General features: G+C 36.5%; 1 protein-coding gene across 22 annotated transcripts in view; it reads left to right on the top strand.

Moving 5' to 3' along the window:
* The window catches only part of ANK3 (ankyrin 3), a 591,144-nt gene that overhangs the window by 84,301 nt on the left and 486,892 nt on the right, over positions 1-19,951 (top strand). For all 22 annotated transcript variants that reach the window (XM_074339473.1, XM_074339469.1, XM_074339468.1 and 19 more), the window contains exon 2: positions 4,057-4,095. In XM_074339473.1, the coding sequence (XP_074195574.1) occupies positions 4,057-4,095 (39 nt within the window). The remainder of the gene's footprint in view (positions 1-4,056; positions 4,096-19,951) is intronic.

Here is a 19,951-nt window from a genome sequence, read left to right as displayed (position 1 = left end):
ACCTAAGAAATGTATCAGATATGGAAGAGTCACAAATTCAAGACCTCCTTGGAAATAGAGCCATTATTTAAAAGAAACTATTCATAAGATTGTATACAGTTATTGTGAATGATGTTCAATCTATTTTTTAAGTATTTGTAGCAAGATGATAGTCTCCAGTCGTGCCTTTATAACCATACTTTGACTTACATTTTCCTGCTTGTTACCTTATGAGATTGTTCAGTCAAGGAAGAAACAAGAATTGTGTAGGATGGTCTCGAAGTAATTACTGTGGACTTGAGAACAGTCTTGTTGGACAACAGTTGCTGAGAAATGAACCATGATTGCCTCCGTGGCTCTAATAGAATTACAAAAGTTTAGTAACTAATGTTTTAGAGACTGTGGGAGTCAACCTCAGGGAACAGTAAGAATTTGGGATTTGACGACAACATTTCCTGGGTTCAAGTCTTGTTGCTGCCACTTACATAGTGTATAACTCCAGGTAATTTGTTTCTTTGCTCATCAGTTTCTTCCTTTATAAAATAACAGTGATGATGTCTGCTCTGCTGTTCTCACAGGACTGTTTGTTTTGGGGCCCCCATAATATAACATGTGAAACCCCTTGACATGTGATTGCGCTTCTCATTTTTATTAACGTGAAGACGGGTGAGGAACTAAGCATTTTTGTTTCTCAGTGGAGCCATGGATACATGATTGCACTATGCAAAGAGAAGAGCAGAGGGACATTTTCTAGTCTATTTTACTATATTTAATTATAATTAATTATATTTCATTTATTCTAATTCTATTTAAATATATCACTTTTTCTCACAGCATGTAATTTTGACCTCTTTGGCATAAAGAGAACAGGGGAGGTGGAACTTGGGTCGGGGGCTGGATTTAGGGAGAGGAGAGGGTCTTGGTGTGAAGCTGGTTACCAGAAGAGGGTGTGTGCGGATAAGTTTGGTCAAGCCTGTGTCATCCAGGTAAGGTCTTAGCAAAACTCCCAGACCTTTGCTAGGAGGAGTAAGGGAAAAGTTGGTAGGACCAATTTTAGAAAACCGGATGATACAGGAGCTCTCCCAAATGAAGGCAGAACTGACCTAAAGAAGTATGGTTTTCATAGTTACCTTCTAGGAAACACTAGGCTCACCGTTGATTGAGGCTTCTAGAAACTGCAACTTTGTTTTTATCTGCAGTTTTTCAACAATGGCTAAAGTTAAAATATCCTAGAGCAGAATAGAAAGATATGTATTTATTTGGGATCAGTCCAATAGAAGGGAAACTTGCCTTTCCAAAATGCAGTGGATATGAGAGAGGGGAAACATTTGTTTGGATCAGAGCTTGGCTGCTGGCCATGAAAAGAAAAGCAGATGGGCCGAATCTTGTTTCTACTTAGTGTTTGCTCTAACAGGCACTCTCAACCCTAATGGCCCTATAAAGAAGGAGGGGATTCCACTTAAATCCTCTACTCTAGCTTTCTCTCTCTATCTTACTTTTTACCACCATCTCTGTCTTACCTGCGAACTTCTAATTGTCTTCAAGAGTTTCTAGTTTGCTTCCAAGTCCCACCTTTTTCTGCTGCTGGGTTTGTGCCTTCAGTGGCCCAAAGCTACGGAAGTCCTTTGTTTTTTCTGCCTATGGGATGAGTAGGGAGGAGTCTCAGCCATGTCCCTGGTATCTCCTACTAAATTCTCTTTCTCAACAAACATTGACGAATACTGAAATATTTCTACAGGTAATAATGGATGCTCTACATTTCTTCAGATCAGCTGAGAAATTAGCCATTCTTTGTTATGTTACATTTATAAGAAGATAATTTATAAGGTCTAAATGAATTTATATGGTTAAGTTTGGGACAAAACATATAGCTGGGTGGGAGACTGACTATATTTGCAGGATGGTGGCGTGGTTGCATTCAGGCCCCACTACATACCGGCTGTATGACTTTGGGCAACTCATGTTACCTCTTTAAAATTTAGTTTCTTCTGTGGGATGGACATAAAAATACTTAATCTTAAAAAGCTAAGAATAGAAGGCTGCTGCTTCTGTATTATACTAGGCTACCTATTTGATACCCATAGCCAACATCAAACTCAATGACGACACCATAGTATTTTTAATATTTTAATCAGTTAAAAGACAAGGATATCTGTGTTCACTATCACTTTTAAACATTGTTTTGGAGTTTAGACCTATGTAATAAGGCATGTCAGAGAGACAGACAGAGAGAGAGAAAGAGAATTGTGAGCAGAAAAGAGCATCCATCCAAGAATAACTGAAATGAAAAGTGAGTTGGGCCCATGTAAAACAAATAGGTGAGAAAAGCCAAGACAATCCTGAGAAGGTGGTTGGACATATTTCTCCTACCACATATTATATGTTCTATCAAGTTTACACTGTGAGCACAAGAATTAACAGGTGGACCAGAGGAAAAGAAATAGAGAGCCCTGAGTCTGGGGTCCAGCGATTGCCTTACTGAGCACATATGCTGTGCTAGGCACAGAAATAAGTAATCTTTACAACAAAACTGTAGGATAGGTATTGTTATCCCCATCTGACACACAAGGAAATTCAGATTTAGAAAAGTTAAAAAAATAAAACTTAGCCAGGTGTCAAAACTAACATCAGAGGTCAGATTGTACCTCAAGGCAACTGCTCTGAAAGGGCATCTTATACAAATGAAGGAAAGAGTGACTTTATGAGGCTGAGTGGGGAGAGGGTTATCAGAAATCACATTAAGTACTCACCTCACGCCATCCCTACAATAATTTCTACACAGATTGGAATAAAGGAACCAAGGGTAAAAGGTGGTGGAAGGGGTTAGTGGGCAAGTAAAAGAAAATATAAGTAGCTATTTAATTGAACTTGGACTGGGGAATAACTTTTTAAGCATAGAAACCATAGAAGAAACAATAAAAGAAATGATTGATATATTTGATTATATAAAATTTAAACTGCATATTTTCTATAATGAATGTATAAACCTTTTACAATAATAAAAATGTTATTAAAATTACTGTTTTAGAAGTTGTTTTGAAGGTTAAATAAGAAAATATGGCTGAGATACCAAAAATAAAGTAAGGTTTTAGAAACACTACTTTTCATCTGTTTCCTTTATTGGAACCTCAAATGGAAACTTCCAATTTCACATTTAATTCTCTGTGATTTGATAGTGGATTTTGAAAAACTGGCTAGATCAAATCATTTTTATGGTGTCAGTTTGTATAGCTTTGGTAGAGTTGAATTAATTAATGCAAGCGATGTTAGAATTAAAGGTACAAAGTAGAATTTTCCTTTTTTCACAATCTACATATTATTTAAACGTTGATACCAGTTGGAACAATTTACATCTTGCACACATTACTATATCCTAATAGGAAATGAGTTAAATGAATTTTTTCCTGATGGAAAAAAGTTAGCATTTTGTAAAAGCAGAAAGTCATCCCTAATCTTCATCTTGGAGTGCCTGTACTCAGAGTGGTCCTTAGTTTTTCATTTTAGGGCTTTAATAAAATTATAGGAACCATGTCATCTCCTGCATAATCAGGTTTTTGGCTTTTACATGCCTTGTTATTCATGATATTGATAAACAAAATTTAGAGTAATGTAGTTTGAGAGAGAAAATGAGTTTTTCATAATAACTGTGAAGGAGAATGGTATGGGGACGTGTTTTACTATGCCAGCATTTTCACACATAGGAAAATTGTTTTGCATTATCTTCATTGTAACTTTTACAGTTCTATATCATGGGCATATTCATTTCAAGTTCAGGGTCATACTTTCAGTGTATTTGGCACAACTTCAGCTTAAAAAATTCTAACCAGATTATCAGTGCCATTGACTTGGTGTGCATACGTCAGAGCTTTTCTTTATTGTGTAGTTATCTAAGCATTTCTTACGGACTTCTCGTTTTACTATATAACCCATCATATTACTTCTGGTTTTCTTTGTGTCCCCTTTTAAGGCACTTCCTATGTTTTTAAGTCTATCAATAATAAGCATTTGTAAACTGCTGTCATGGTAAACATATAAAATTCCTTCACGTTTGCTAAATGTTTGTTTCCTTGTTTTTAGGGTGACTACGGATCCTACTATTCACGGAGCTCTAGAAAGGTAAAGAAAATTAACGCTAAACTCAATAAATATGTTATTTTTGGTTCTCCTTCTTTGTTGTAATTTGCTGTAATTATAAACATTGACTCAAATGAATTTTTTATATTACTTTTTAAATCAGCTTATTATTTTTATTAAATTAGAGAACAGTTTGAAAGCTTTTATAGTTTTGCTGAGTAGGGCCACTTGGTCACTTGGACACATGGTCATGGTAAACCGGCACCTTGGAGGTATTAACTTTGTTCCACATCTGGTTCTCAGCTGTGCAGTTTGAGGTTTGATCTGATGGCATGTAAGAGTAGCCATGTCCCCTGTAGACTGATATAGCATCAATTTCTCTGTTTAAAATGCTATGAAAACCAAATGCTTGGCTTAGCTCATTAGTAGATTCTCTCTCTCCTGTTTGAAAAGTCTACATTGGAGGTCCAATTATGATCAGTCATTTGCTTCTAGAGCTGTAATTAGAACAAGGAGAGCCAGTTTGCTGATTTTAATAGAACTAATGGTACAAAGTAGAATTTTTCTTTCTTCACAATCTACATATTTAAACTCTGATACCAGTTGGAGTAATTTACGTCTTGCATATATTACTATATCCTAAGAAGAAATGAGGTAAATGCATTTTTTTCTTGATGGAATAAAGTTAGCATTTTGTAAAAGTGGACTTTGTAGCCATGATAACCTTATGTGTCTCTCTTACCTTCAGGGGTATTATGCTCAGTGGGCCGTGCAAGTTCCTTTCCCTTAATCAGTGATGAGTAAATGCTGCAACCCTCCCTCTCAGTTTCCCATTTATCTGGAGTCCCCACCATTCATCTTTCCATATGCTTATAACTCCACTGGTCTCGCTGCTTTTACTCTGGGAGGTATTCATTCTTTTCAACTGGCTGGTGAAGGTAACTGTTAGGACAAATTGCATTTGAATGTGAACTCTACTTGATTCCATGATCTTGGACAAGGTACTTCTGTGGTTCGTTTTCCTCGTTTGAAAATAGATTAGTCATAGTATCTACCTCATAGGTTTTGTGTGAGGTGAAACATTTATCTCCACGATAAGAGCACAATAAATACCAAATAATATAATCCATGTTATTATGGCTTAGTGTTTTTCTCTAAGGTGACTTCTGCATTCAAATGTATAGATTGTATTAGATGGAATTATGTGAAAGTACCACTTTGGTATATCAAAAGTAATGAAACATCAGCTATTTCATATGGTTAAACCCAGTAATAATTAACTTATAATTTGATTTTCTATTTATGGAAACTTTAGTTATTTTGCTTCTTTTACATATATCACTATCCTAATCCTTTGAAATATAGGTGTACTTGAGTTATCTTCCTTAAATGATGTTGTGATGTTATTTTTTAGTTGTTATTCATTGCAATGGTAGAGTGATACTGATTTTTTTTTTTTTTGTCATGCTCTACTCGTAAGAATGATAATGTAATGTATTTAGGTTTTTACATCGATTCAGTAGGTGTCTCTCATCATATCACTAGCAGGATACGATGCAGAATGTTGTAATGTTGTTGGTCGGTGTTATTTGTATCACTAGTAATAAGCTAAACCCAGATTCATCTGTGTCCTGCACTTAATTCCATCTTAGCCATATATATATATGTGTATATATGTGTGTGTGTGTGTGTGTGTATACACACACACACATATACACGTGTGTGTGTGTATATATATGCAAGCTCTTGAACAACTTTTGCATTTTTAGGGTATATTTTCTTTTCTAATAATTTTAAGGGATGAAAGTATAACTATCTTCATTTTCTAAAGTTAAAAGTTTGAATCCTATGTTAAATGATTGGACCAAAAGCATAGTTCTAGTTGGTGGGTATAAAGAGAGTTCAGCAGAGGTCTTTGCAATTTCAAAGCTAAAAGGAACTTTTATAGGTCTGATCCCAAACTGTCATTTATATTGTTGGGTAAACAAAAATCTTAAGAGGTTATGTAAAATAATAATGGCAGAATCAAAACAGAAAAAGTATCTTCCAGCTTCCCCCAGTCCTACTGTATTTCTAGGATTCTGTGGTTGCTCAAAAGCATTTTCTGACCATGTTTTAGAATTTTAAATCCAGTATAGTTAATAATTAATACCATTTGTAGAATGAATGAAAGATGAATTCACCAATACTCTGATGAAGAACAAAAATATATGCTGTCACATCTCCAGAATGAAGTATTTTATTTTTTCTTAAATCTCATGTAAGAAAGAAACAACTATTCATGTGTGGATTTAGGATTTTCTTGTTCTGTTCTACTTACGGATTTGTGCACAGACCAGCCTCCTTTATCTAGCCTTTAGCTATTTAAACAGCGCCTGGGATGAATGTGTGGTTATGCTTCCTTCGTAACAATCTTTTACATGTGGTTTAAATGCTGTCTTTATTAAAGTACTGACTTTGTACCCATGGTGTCAGAAGATAGGCAGCTATCGGGAATGCCAGGCAGAATTGATTTCTCTACAGACTCCAACACCGTCAGGAATCCAGTGAGTGATTGAAACTGACTGGGGCAAAGAGAGCTGGGGGGAATGCCTTTTATCCCCCAAATGAAGGGTTTCTTCTACTTTACACTTTTGGTATCTTGGGAGTCTTTCTTCTGGCCTTTATACAGTTTGGGTATAAACCCAACTGCCCTTGGTGCTTTGGAACCGGACTGGATTGTCAGCTCAGTTTGCCTTCTTTCTTCCTTGTCACAGTTTCAAAGAGCATACCCGAAGTCAGAGACCTGAATTCTGAAGAGGTCCCTCACTACTCCAGCTCATCACATAATCACTTTGCCAGCAAAATGATGTCCGGAGCCTCAGGGGGCAACAAGAATCATTGTTTTTGAATCCTTTCACCCAGTTAAAATATTAAAGTCCTCCTGGGAGTAGAGCTGAGGAAATATGATGATGTCATAGTGCACAAATTGAAGGGGTGGCTTGGATGAATTCTGAGTTTAATGAGATAAGAAGAGAGTGAATAAAAGTGAAAGGAAACCCATTTATTGTGTCTGGTACCTGATTCTTCATTTCCCCCCACTACTTCGATTATGTGTTTTTATAGATTGTGAATCAAATGGTAGCATTTAAGAAACCAACGTCAGTTTTAAAATCTTGTACTCCAAAGGTAAGCCTTTGATTTAGATGTTTGTAAATGTGACTTGACATTTAAAGATAGGTGTGCTGTCAGGATATTCGATTTACTTAATAGAAAAGATGGAGGAAAGCGTGAGCCTCTGATAGAATTCTTTTGTCTCTGAGCTCTGGAATATGAGTAATCAGGAACAAAGCTGCATGGTATGAGGTGCCGTCTGAATACTGATGAAACAATTCTGAAAACTGTCAGAATTGACTCATTCCCAATTTAAGGGTATGAGTTACAATGAGGCTGACTAAAAATACCTAGACGGTTCCTGTTGCTTGCAAAAGTTTGTTTTCATGTTACATTCAGAACAAATCAGAGGTACCACAGGGCAGACATGATGCTGCCCTGAAGATCTTTATGTGGCGACTTGGTTTATGTCAAGTTCTGATGTTAGAGTACACTGGCTGGCGGCATCCACTGTCATTTCGTTTAGCCTCAGGACAGCTCTGACAGCGCAGACATCTTTCCTCTTTGATACTTAACATGGGCTCTTCCTGAATGTGTGTGGTCAGAAGGAAGAAGACTCATTTGCTTTGGAATATCAGTCCCAGAACACCTTTCGCTGACATTCAGAGAAGACACATTTGCTTTGATTTTTGTTCCAACGAGAATAATGTTATTGTTGCCCTTTAAAAAATGTGTTGGGAATGGGTGTGTGTGTGTGTGTGTGAGAGAGAGAGAGAGAGAGAGAGAGAGAGAGAGAGAGAGAGAGAGAGACAGACTGATTTGGAAGATTACAAAATAACATCACTTAATCAAAACAGTTTTAAAAGTATACAGTTTACCTATATTAGAAATTTTACTAACAATTGTCACCCCAATAAATTTAATAAAATAAAATTAAAAAAAAAAAGAAATCATCTTATATATGTCAACTCATTAGTTAACTAATATCTAATTATCACAGGTAAGTAACTGATATCAGCTTAGAAACCACAGGTTTAGTATACTGGCTCAGCAGATCAAAAAATTCATAACCAAAAATTAATGTCATTCTCTCATAAAATGACACTATCCTACTGCCCATGAGAAAATCTAATTTTTCAATTGTCCCTCTATTTTTCAGGACCATTACAAAGTTGCTCAAGATTTCAGAAATGAAGTCTAATATCACAATATTTTCTCCCAGACCACTGATACTAGTTGTTTACTGCTTCCCTGAAGGTGGAGGGATAATCTATTTTTTTATTTTTGTAAAAATACAATATTTAGAGACCAACCATGAGAATTGTACTTAGTAAAAGACTGTTTCTACAAAAGGGTCCCATCCTTGCTTTTCTTTCATCACTGAGATAAAACATTTTTTTCATGCTTAGTAAACATTTTAACTTCTTTTGTGAGTTGTGTATCCATGTCTTTGGGTATTATTTTATTAGTGTATCAATGTTTTCATGTCAATTTATATAAGCTGTTTGTGTACTAAAATTAAGTCCTTTATCTCCGTTTTGTTGGCGGATGTTTTTCTAGAGTCCCTTTATCTTTGAATTCTCTTTTTATTATGTTGAACTTGCAAAGCTCAATTTAAACAGTTAGTAAACAAACACTTATTTTCTAACTATGGTGGAACTGTTAACTGTAGACTTGTTTTAAAAATGTTAATTTTTAGAAAGTATGATTGGACACAATTTCAGATTATATTTTTTATTTGAAATCAAAAGGTGGTAAATATGCCTGAAGAGGTAGGCTAGAGTCACGTCAGTGGCTTTGAATACTCAGCGCAGAAGCTCAATCTAGTTTAGATATGTTTCATATCAAACTGGGTGCCGTCGTGATCATGATACGGTAAGGTATCAGTGCATGTTAATCTCTTTGAAGCAGTTGACGAGATGCCAAAGTACCTGGGCACTGTCATATAATTTCCTTTTTTTTTTAACTCTCATGGAAGTCCCCTCTGTGGCAGACCTTTTTATGGATTTATCCATGTCACATCTAAACCCATGATCACACCTAAAAGGCTTCATATTAAACATGTTTTAACTGAGTCTCTAGAACTCAAATTATCCCCCTGGCATTATAAGGTAAATTCATACTCTATGGCTCTCCTTTTGTTGAGGAAAAGTGTGGTCCTAAGTTGGGTAATGGTATGGTTCTTGATCATAAACCACTTCCTTTTGGAGGGCAGGAGAGTTCAGTGGTTGGAGTCGGGCAGACTAGTTACTAGTTAGGAATTGTGAACAAATTGCATGGTCTCTCTATTCCTCCATTTTCTCAGTATAAAGGGGAGTGAAAATAGGACACATCTGTATTCTTCCTTACATTCAGGAAAGAGAAAAAGACGTCCTGATGTGGCTGATTTTTGTTTGTCTTTTAAACCTAGCACCAGTCTGCTGATACTTAATTACTTCAACTGGTGCAGTAAAGGAGGAAAGGAACTAACATTTACTGAGTGGCCTTCATGGGCACCAGGATGTGAACTCATTTGAGTCTCCAGTGATTCTGTGAGGCTGGTTTAATTACCCCAAATTTATAGATGGGCCAACTGAATTGTGAAGTAGTGGGTAAATAGGAGAGTCAGACTTCAACCCAGATCAAATGATACCCCAAATCATGCTCTTTCCAGGGCTATGCTGTCTGCTGATAAACTAGATTCTGAATCAGAGAGAGCAGGAAAATTGTTCAAAGTTTTCCAGGTGTGACATTTCAAGTACTGGCCATGGTTGGCCACACCCAGGGAAGTCAGAGGTAGCTGCTGCTGCTACTCAGACGGTGTGAGGTCTGTATCCCCCTCAGCTGGGGGTTCCTCCGCTCTCTGTCCTCTCCAGCTGTTTTCTGGTTTGGGGGTACTGCATTGCTGTTCACCTCGGATTTCTGACTTCTAATCCCTCCTACCTTCCACTAACATTTTAACACTTGGTAGATTTGCTTCCTAACTACTAAAGCCACATTGGTGACAGTTATAAAATTTACCTCACTTATTTATTTGAACTTTGATCCAGTGTCTTCAATATCCAACTATAATTCGAGGCATGTATAACCTCCTGAGAAAAGAGTTGGCAATTAAGATGTCAGCCTTGTCAGGATTCCTGAGCACTGAGCTGACAGGTATTTGGAAATAATATGGATAGAACATATGCTAAAACCTTCTGGCATGTAAATATGTTGCTCTTCAATGAAACATTTCCAGGATTCAATAGGCAGCCTTTTGCAATGATTGGGATATTCTGGGTTGGTTTCAGTCTTTCTTGGTAAGATTTTTTTTTTTTTTTTAAATGAAAGAGAGGATGTGTGGTGTAAGGAAAAGCAGATGAACTTGAGAGCCCAATTGATGCAGACTCAAGTTTTAGTCCCATCCTCCACTGTCTGAGTGCCCCTGGACAAATCACTTTACTTCTTGGAGCTCTGGTTACCCATCTGTGCAATATATAGACATGATACGACTTCATGGGACTGTTTATAACACCCAGTATAGTGCCTAGCACATAGCATCACTGAGCAACTGTGAATTCTCTGCATCTTGACCTGGAAGGGGAATTTTTTCTTCAAGTTCTTGCCTTCAATGAATGCATTTATATGGGAGAAAGACTGATTAAATAAGCCTTTCCTCATATAAAGACTGTGTTTCCCTAACAGTTCTATATCTGTTCCATTTCAAATAAAGGTGTTTGTTTTTTTTAAGTTTAAATGTAAGACCCGAAACCATAAAACTCCTAGAAGAAAATATAAGAAGTGAATTTGCAGACATTACCCTTAGTAATATTTTTATTGATATATCCCCTTGGGCAAGGGAAGTAAAAGAAAAAATAAACATAAACATGTGGGATTACATCAAACTAAAAAGCTTTTTCACAGAAAGGAAACCATCAATAAAACAAAAAGGCATCCTACTGAATGGAAGGTATTTGTCAAGGATACATCTGATAAAGGGTTAATATCCAAAATTTATAAAAAAGTCATTGAACTCACAAAAACCAAAAACACAAACAACCCAATTAAGAAATGGGCAGAGGACATAAAGAGACATTTTTCTAATAAGGACATACAGATGGCCAAAAAACATGAAAAAATGCTCAACCTCACTAATCATTAGAGAAATGCAAATAACCACAGTGAGATATCACCTGACTGTGGTCAGAATGGCTATCATCACATAAAGATTTAAGCTCTCTTATTTCCCTGATATCTCTGCATGAGATAAGACATGAACTCAATACACAACAGCTTGTTGGGTATATTCCATACATCTGTTATGAGCAAGTGTTCTTCCTGCCGGATCTGGGGTACATTGAGTTGAGAGTCACATTTTTCTGGTAGACTTAGCTATTGATGATTCCAACACATTTATCATGACGTAGGTGATGCTTTTGAAATTGTGGAGGAGGCTGAAATGACTAATTTGGCAGGTCAAAGCTTAAAGCCACAGGAGAAAACACTTTCGGCTGGCTAGGGACTATGCTCCATGTCAGATTCCTCTTCTCTCTTCCGTGGATTCTGTGTTCCCTGATAAAGACCGACCTTTCCTACCTGCCTGCCTTATTAAATAAACTCAACAGTTTCTGCAAGTGATGTTAAATATACCCAAACAAAGGTTAACTGTTTATGTGTACAAACCTAACAAGATTTTACCTTAATCAGCTATTAGACACTCTCCAGTATTAAAAATTAAAATTGACAACTGTTGTTTTACTTTTAATTCAACAGATATTTGAATGCTTTTATATACAAGGCATATTTTTTTCATGAAAAAGTAAATATGTTTAATCACCAAACGAGGGAAGACTTTCCTTTCTACAGAAATACATGTTTTAGAAAGGATGATGTATACTTTTTAAAAATCATCTCATGAGACCAGTTACTTTGATTAATCAAAGCTTTTCAATTATTTATAGTGTTGTACTGTTATTATTCCCAAAGAAAATATTTTCCAGCCCAATTTACAATTGTTTATTTTTGTCCTAATTCAGCCATTGAAACTATAAGAAATGCATCATTTTTTAAAATCAGGAAATACATGGAAATGAAGAATGATACCTTTCATTTTTAATATCATTTTCTAATTGTCCATAGCACTGCCCAGCAACAGCTAGCACTAAATTTTCTGTTGGTTTGCAGTCTATTGGTAGGGCTGCATTTTTATTTTCCCTAGTGCTTCTTTATAGACGGAATTAAGCTGAAATATGTTACTCTCTACTGATGATTTGGAGCCCTGGAAATAATCAGTACCAGTATGACAGCCCTGCAGCATGACTTGAAGCAAGAAGCGTTGCTGAAGGTCTGAAAGAGTATTTAGAATGTCATGTATGTTTTCTATTGCTTTGAGATTATTTGATTTTTTTTGGACCATCCTTATGAAATGGGCAGAGAAGCTCTTCATAATTTCTCTTTAGAGACCGAGAAATGGAAGCTCGGCTTATGTGACTTACACAAAGTCTCACAATGGATCTCTCTGTGACTAGAACCCGGACCTCGGTCCAGTGTTTTTTCCACTGTCCCACTATCCAACTTACTCATTTAAGAGACCACATGCCCCCATTCACATCATTTCCTTGTTAGAAGCAGGCAAGCCCAGTTCCTTGGGGACCAGGACGTTGAACATTAATGTCTAGAATCTGTAAGTAAGTATAGAGAAACTAACACAAGTCCACCAATGCTTGTGAACCATTTCTTATAGGTCTCTGCTTTTCCCTTCTTTCAGAGCATTTTGGTCTGGGCTCATCACACCTGGTGATATGTGTTGTTTATTTTCTTCCCTGTGGAACCTAGATTGAGATAGACTGAGAGCTGCTCTGTGCCTATCAGCTGTGCTGATGCCAGTAAGTTCCCTGATTATGTTTACCAGACTTAAGCTTTTAAGATAAGTCTCTATGGAACTGAATTACTCATTTTCAAGCACAGACTTGTCAGTGCTCTGATCAACCGTATTCAAAGATGGTGAAAGATACTATTATAAAAGAATAAATTATAATAATGTCTTTATTGGAAAAGTAAGACAGCAAAACCTAAAATAAATCTTCTAATGTTGTTCAGTAGCAATCTTGAGAACAGCATAGAGAGTAGATGATGAATGGCAGTACTTATGGAGTGAAGGTCCAATTGCTACCTGCTAACTCTTGAATTTATTGGTTTAGTTTTATGGAGCTTGGTTATTTTGTTTCAGTGATAAGGTGCACTTCCTATGGGTGCACCTTGCTTTCCCGTGGGAGCGTTGTCTGCTTAGAGTATATAGATGGTGAGGAATTATTATAGAAGGGCTCATAGCATTAGGGAACTTCCTTCTGGATTTTTGGTTCTAGAAATGCCAAGAATATTATTCTATCTTCCTTTTTTTCCCTTTTGCAAATATAGGTAACCTTGAAAAATATACTGAGTAGTTAGCATCTATTTCCACAGCTCTGGCATGGAAATTTCTTACAGGCTCGCACTGCTGCATAGATTGGTTGCTATGCAACCAGGAGAGAAGTTCACAAGCTTTATCACAAGCCAGCAATCAAATGAGAGACACTATTTTCTTTTGATTATGTATTTTGAAAAATCAGCTCTTGTTTTTGTTATTCTGTATTTACATCCTTTGGGGAGTTTTTATTTGCAGAAATGCCTTTTCCAGAGAAACTTTATTTTATTTGTTGAAAGCACTTTGGTTTGATCTTGCTAGAAAATCAAAAAAAGGTATGCCCCACCTCACTGGCAGTAGGTGTTGAAATGAGGCCTTGAAGCAGATAAAATAGTTCTTACAAAACATAATCGAGTCAAATACTGATTTAGCTACTCTTCTATTAAGAAAACATCCATGGAGCTTTGCATTCTTCTACTTCTGGTCTTTACTTACTGTGCATTTCTCTGACATAAATCAGTGGCTTTGAACCTGCAGTACCCTCACCTCTCTTGTCCTAGAAAGTCATTTCTGAATAAAAAAATCATTTAAACCTTTATAATCAGGATTTATTCTGAGTTCTTTGGAGCCATCTTTTCTGTAAATCCTTCTTGACCTTAACAGAGCTTGTCTTTCACATGCTAATGAACTACCATTTAAACAAATGCTTGAGCAAATACTTGTAACCAATGTTTATATTTTCAGTTATCCGTTTTTAATTATTCACTGATGTTTATTGAAGGAGGCTGAGGGGTGTGCTTCAGAACTGGTCAGAGTACTCTTATAGGTAGAAAAGAGGATATGCGAAGACTGAAATCATGCAGATCTTAGCCGGTGTCCCACGGAAAGAATTGATAGATTGAAGAAACTGCCTATCAAGGAACTTGATCCTGATGACGGGCAGAACTGCAGTGTGGATTATTGAACTAATAGCTAGTGATGACTAGGAAGTGATAACTAGGAGCTGACATGATTTCACTAGGAAAACCTCAGGATTTAGACCTGTTTTCTTTCTGATAATGTTACTATGCTGGTGATTCATGTAATTCTGTAGCCACTGGATATAGATTTTAGGAACACATTTGATGAAATTTCTTATGATAATCAACATTCCATTATTGCAATCACTAACTTTTATGCTTTAAAAGAGCACTTAGCATTTTTTTCCCCTGCAAATGGCTATGGAAATTATTTGAAGAAATGAAACAGAACATTAAAACTGATATAAATGTTGAAATTCAGGGACATAGCATTTGCATATAAACATTATCATTTACATTTTCCCCTTGTACTTTGGGGAAAATATTTTGCTTTTTATCTTTTAAGGTTTGTGTTTAGTGTTTTATTGCATGAAGTCATGCTCACATTTTAGGACAGAGAGACTCAAAGCATTCAGGCTGAGCTTATGTTTACCATTCCTGCCCTCCCAAAGCAAAGGCGATTCCTTCCAGTTCAGGCCTTGGCCACTATTCAGGTTTTGTGTATGAAGTGTCAGTGTGTCAATGACTACTGGAAAAAGGCCTGATACTCTGTCTCAGTTTCCACATTTCCTTTGAGAGCCTTGTAGAAAAATGGAGAGTGAACTATTTTAAATTCATAAAGCAGTAGTTAGAAATGCTGATTTCTTTCATTTCCTCAATCCACAAACATCTGCCTAGGAGGGTCCTTCATTGGTTTGAAGACCAGTGGGGCAGATGCATTCTTGTCACATGCTAAATTCTCACATGGACCTCATTTTTACAGCACTTGGCCTACTGATAAAGCCCATGAACCCCTTTGCTGAAGAAACATTTAAATACAGAAAGTAAAATATTAGAGAACTTAATTATATTGAAATAGTTATTGAAAGATTTAAAATTGTGATAAAGTAATACATATGCTTAATGCATTAAATAATAAGATCTAGCAGAGGGTTAATAGCAGCTGTATTTTGGAAGTCGTGATGAATTTATGCAATATTATGAGATGTCGGCCTAACTATAGTATGATAGGAAGTAATTATTTCTGCTGGTGACATAGTCATGGGCACCACTAATACTCTGTGGCTTGTATCATGCCTATATTTATAGCATAAGGAGATGCTAGATTTCAGTTAGATGTTTGTGAAAATAAAGATGTGCTTTTCTTGATCCAAGATCTATCCACAGACCCATGGGTTGGGGCAGGGGGAGATGTCCAAATGCCCTGATTTTAAAACCCCTGTTTATAAGTTTACCATTGTAACTGTAATGTTCACAGGAGTAATTGTTTTAAAAACAAAAAGTAAAGCATAATAATATAAAACGATGATATATGCTTTTCAGTTGGTAAACTCTCTGAGGTTAGAATCCATGGGGATATTTCAGTTGGTATGTATAGCTTAAAACTATGTTAAGTATATACAATAGACATAAATGAGTTTCAAACATGTATGTTGTCCATGTGTCTAGTTATCAATTATCAATAAAATAGAATGGTAAACCTTTACAGAAGGTGCCAAATGGCTGCTCCCTTTGCCATGCTTTCATTATACTGTTGAAAAAGCATAAGAGGTAAAGCCATAGTTTAAATGGGGAAGTTCATCTAAACGGTCTGTAAGAGGCCAAAGGGAAACTCATTAGTGAGTAACTCCAGTAAGTATATTGAAAATCTTCTATACAAATAATAGCACTGATGTCATAGGTATTTGTGAGTTGATACAGACATAACATTTAGCGCCATGCCTGTCACATAATGAGACCTTGTATTGGTGCTATTATTACTGTTCCAACATGTTATTGCTACTAAGTTCTACAGATTTGCTGTGGAGGCCATAAAGCTTTATTTCTTATTTCAAAGAACCACATTTACATATAAAACAATATCAATTTAGGCCCTTATCAGCCCATGATTGTGGGATGACGTTAGGGACATATTTTAGCTTTTTAAAAATAGGTAATATGTTGGGGTGGCGGTTAGCTCAGTTGGTTAGAGCGCGGTGCTCTTAACAACAAGGTTGCTGGTTCGATCCCCACATGGGCCACTGTGAGCTTCGCCCTCCACAACTAGATTGAAACAACTACTTGACTTAGAGCTGATGGGTCCTGGAAAAACACACTTAAAAAAAAAGGTAATATGTGAACTTTATATAAAATATTAAACCTATAAAAGTATAGACATAGTAAAAATAAATCCTCTGTTTCTTTTTACCCCAGCAATCCAGTCACCCATCTCAAAGCTAATGTTTTACATATAAAAGTAATAGATTCATCTTTAAAGGGACATTTTATGTACATATAGGTTTTAAACACATTCGTAGATGATAACTGCTAATCTCCTTAAATGACAGCAAATTATTTGTTCCAGGTGACAGAATAAGCAGTTCTTCATAGAGCCACATTTTTTAAAGTATTCCTATCTAGCGATGCTGCTGTCTTATCACAGGTCACATATAACTGTGGAACATAAAACTTCAGTAAGTACTCACACATATTTTGGTACTCTTTCTTCAGCGAATAGGTATTTGTTGAGCTTCTGCTAGGTTCTAGCCATGGTTTGGTGGTGGTCAAAAATGAGGTGTCTGACATGAGGCAGATCATGTTTCTGGTGGGAGACACAGACAATACACATGTTAAAAATGAATGGAAAAGATAATTTAGGGAGTGACAAGTGCTTTGAAGAAAATAACCAAGGTGAAGTGCTAGCGAATTATTTGGTCATGATGGTTATAGAGCCGATGCTTTCGGTTCGGGGGCCAGTGAAGTACTCAGGAGATGGCAGTTGAACTAAATGAAGCCTCGTATGCAGGAGGACCAGACATTGAGTATTGCAGCCGAACCTGGAGGTGATGGGTTTGGTGAGATCCAGGAATAAGGAGGCCAGAGTGATACCAGTGAGGTGGGCAGGGCCTGGTCCATGCGGACTTCACAGGCAGCGTTACCTTTTATGGTAAGTCTCCCAGTAGTTTTAAGCAGGGCCGTGACATGATCTGATACATGTGCTTTAAAAGACCCTTCTCGTTTCTGTGTGGAAAACGGACTGTAGGGGAAAGAAGAGGAAGCAAGAGTGACAGGAGACCATTCTAAGAGTCCATGTGAAAGATGGATGATGATTTGGACTAGGGACATAGCAACACGATGGACAAAGTGTACAGATTAGGATATATTTTAGGGATAGAACTGCCAGAATTTATAGATGAATTGGGTTAAATTATTACAGCAGAGGGCTAACTCAACAAGAAAGATAGGAGATAATGCCATATAAACTGCCTCAAATATAGATCTTCTTTCATGTGAGTCTAATGCTAGAAAAATTTGTCATAAGGAAGGTATCATCAGCATTCTATTCTCAATACTGCTTTAAAAGAAGGGTGGTATCAAATATCGACATTAATACATATTCTAAGAATAACTTAGGGAGTCATGTCCACTATAACATAATTCACAAATCAGTGATGGAAGAGGAAACTTGCTTATCGAGTTAATGAGCTCTTAACTTTTTAAAAATAAGCTCTTAATTTTTGTTATCTAATATGTGCCATAACTACCAAGCCTACAACAGTAAGAATTTCTCTTAAGGGGTTAATAACAAACTAGGGGAGTTAAGCATTCATTTATCTGATGATTACTCATCAGGAAATTCTCATCTTAGTCGTAATGTTTTTGATGTAATGGTCACTGTGAATTGTTTTTATGTCCTTATGATTGTAATATTCAGCAGAGCAGAACAAGTTTCAATCATATGTTGATATTTAACTTCGTAATCACAGAGAAAACATTTTGTTTTGTAGCTGTTACTTTCTTGCAAAAATGCCTTTTGATAAAGGGCTTTACAAAGCTTTCTTCGGAATGAATACCTAAATGTAGTCACAGTTTTGACATTTTGACTTGTATATCAAACACAGAAATTCATTTTGTGAGAACTTGGAATTTAATGTGATAAAAATTGGTTTGTTTTAAATTTTCAAGGTAATTCTTTTCTGTGTGAAGAAACTATGCTGTTAATCTAACACAAACCTCCTTAGTCGGGCTTAATTTAATATTTTTGGGTAAAGTAGGCAGGATAGGGAAAATTTATTTTTGTATTCTAAAAATAAGGGTTTGCTATGGAACTGATGAGATACAGAGAAGGGAAAGATTTGCCTCTTTAATAAACTTTTAAAAAGTCCCACATAAGTAGATGAATGTCACAAATAGGTGTTGATATGTTCAGCATCTGTCCTTCTAGTCTGTTAACAGGAGTGGGTATAGCTGTAGTAGTTTAATTAGATAACACTTAGTAACCTTGTGTTACGGTGTACCAGATGTGTCTGCCTCACGGGGTGTTTGTTTGTTTGTTTTGAGCATAATATACTATAAGTTGAAATGGGCTTCCCTATCAGAATGTAAGTTAGTTTTCAAACAAAGAAATCTGCCCAAATTTATTACCTGGAATACAATTAACTCTTGGATGTTGAGTGTTCTTGACTATCCTCTCACTGAAAGTTTTAGGAGTATTTCAGTGAGTAACGTCTGGAGACAGGAACCAAACTTTGTGAACCACTTTAAAATACACACTTCAAGAATTATGAAAATAAAGAAGAAAGATTAAAATTGCATCAGTCCTTTACAAGGAAAGAATGTTTTGACGTTTTATTTTGCTGTTCTTAAGAAAGAATCGTGGTTCTCGTAGCCCAAGAAGACTGTAAAAAATGCACGGAGTAAAAAATGAAACCAAACCAGAGGTTGCCATTATGAATTATATTGAACCTTTGATTAAATTTCCTTGCACAAAGAGGAAAGGTCGGTAGAAAATGGCATGATAGTTCTAAACATGACAAGGAAGCAGTCCTTTCCCAAAGAATGTTAGTCAAGTTGTGGCGTGAGGGTCCTGCTCATGTTCTATCTTGAACGGTTTCTGTGCAGGCCCAGGGCAGTGACTGCGACACGCTAGGAGAGCATACTGTGGGGCAAAGTCCAGCCATGAGAAACGCCATGGACTTTGGCCCTTGAACTGATTTCTTCAGGGAAGTGTAGAATTTAAACAGGTGGATGTGACGGAAGTGGAAGCCTTGAGGAAAGTGATGGAGGTGGGAAATGACAGCTTTTATTCTGGCTCTTCTGTTATAGCAAGGGATGGTACTTACCACTTTACAGGTTACTGGGCAGCTGACAAAGTGTGCTGAATAGAGAGGCTGCGAAAACAATACAACTGCAGGGATGCACAATGTGTTTGTACACTGACAGTATCCAGATTACTAATGTGTATTTAAACCAGTTAAGCAAGGTAACATAATCACAAACTATATTCATATTATGTTATCTTGGCAGTCTGTTTTATTTTCTTCACATCTCCTTTGCAATTTCTGATTTGATTGTTGCAAATCAGAAGGAGAAAGAACATCTTTGATAGGAGAAAGAATTCATGAGGATTTCTCTGGATAAATGTTGATAGACATCTCTGAGATGA

The sequence above is a fragment of the Rhinolophus sinicus genome, linkage group LG07 (assembly GCF_036562045.2).
Source record: "Rhinolophus sinicus isolate RSC01 linkage group LG07, ASM3656204v1, whole genome shotgun sequence".
In the NCBI taxonomy this organism is placed as follows: domain Eukaryota; kingdom Metazoa; phylum Chordata; class Mammalia; order Chiroptera; family Rhinolophidae; genus Rhinolophus; species Rhinolophus sinicus.
Note: the sequence above shows the minus strand (reverse complement) of the source record. Positions and strands in the feature narration are given on the sequence as shown.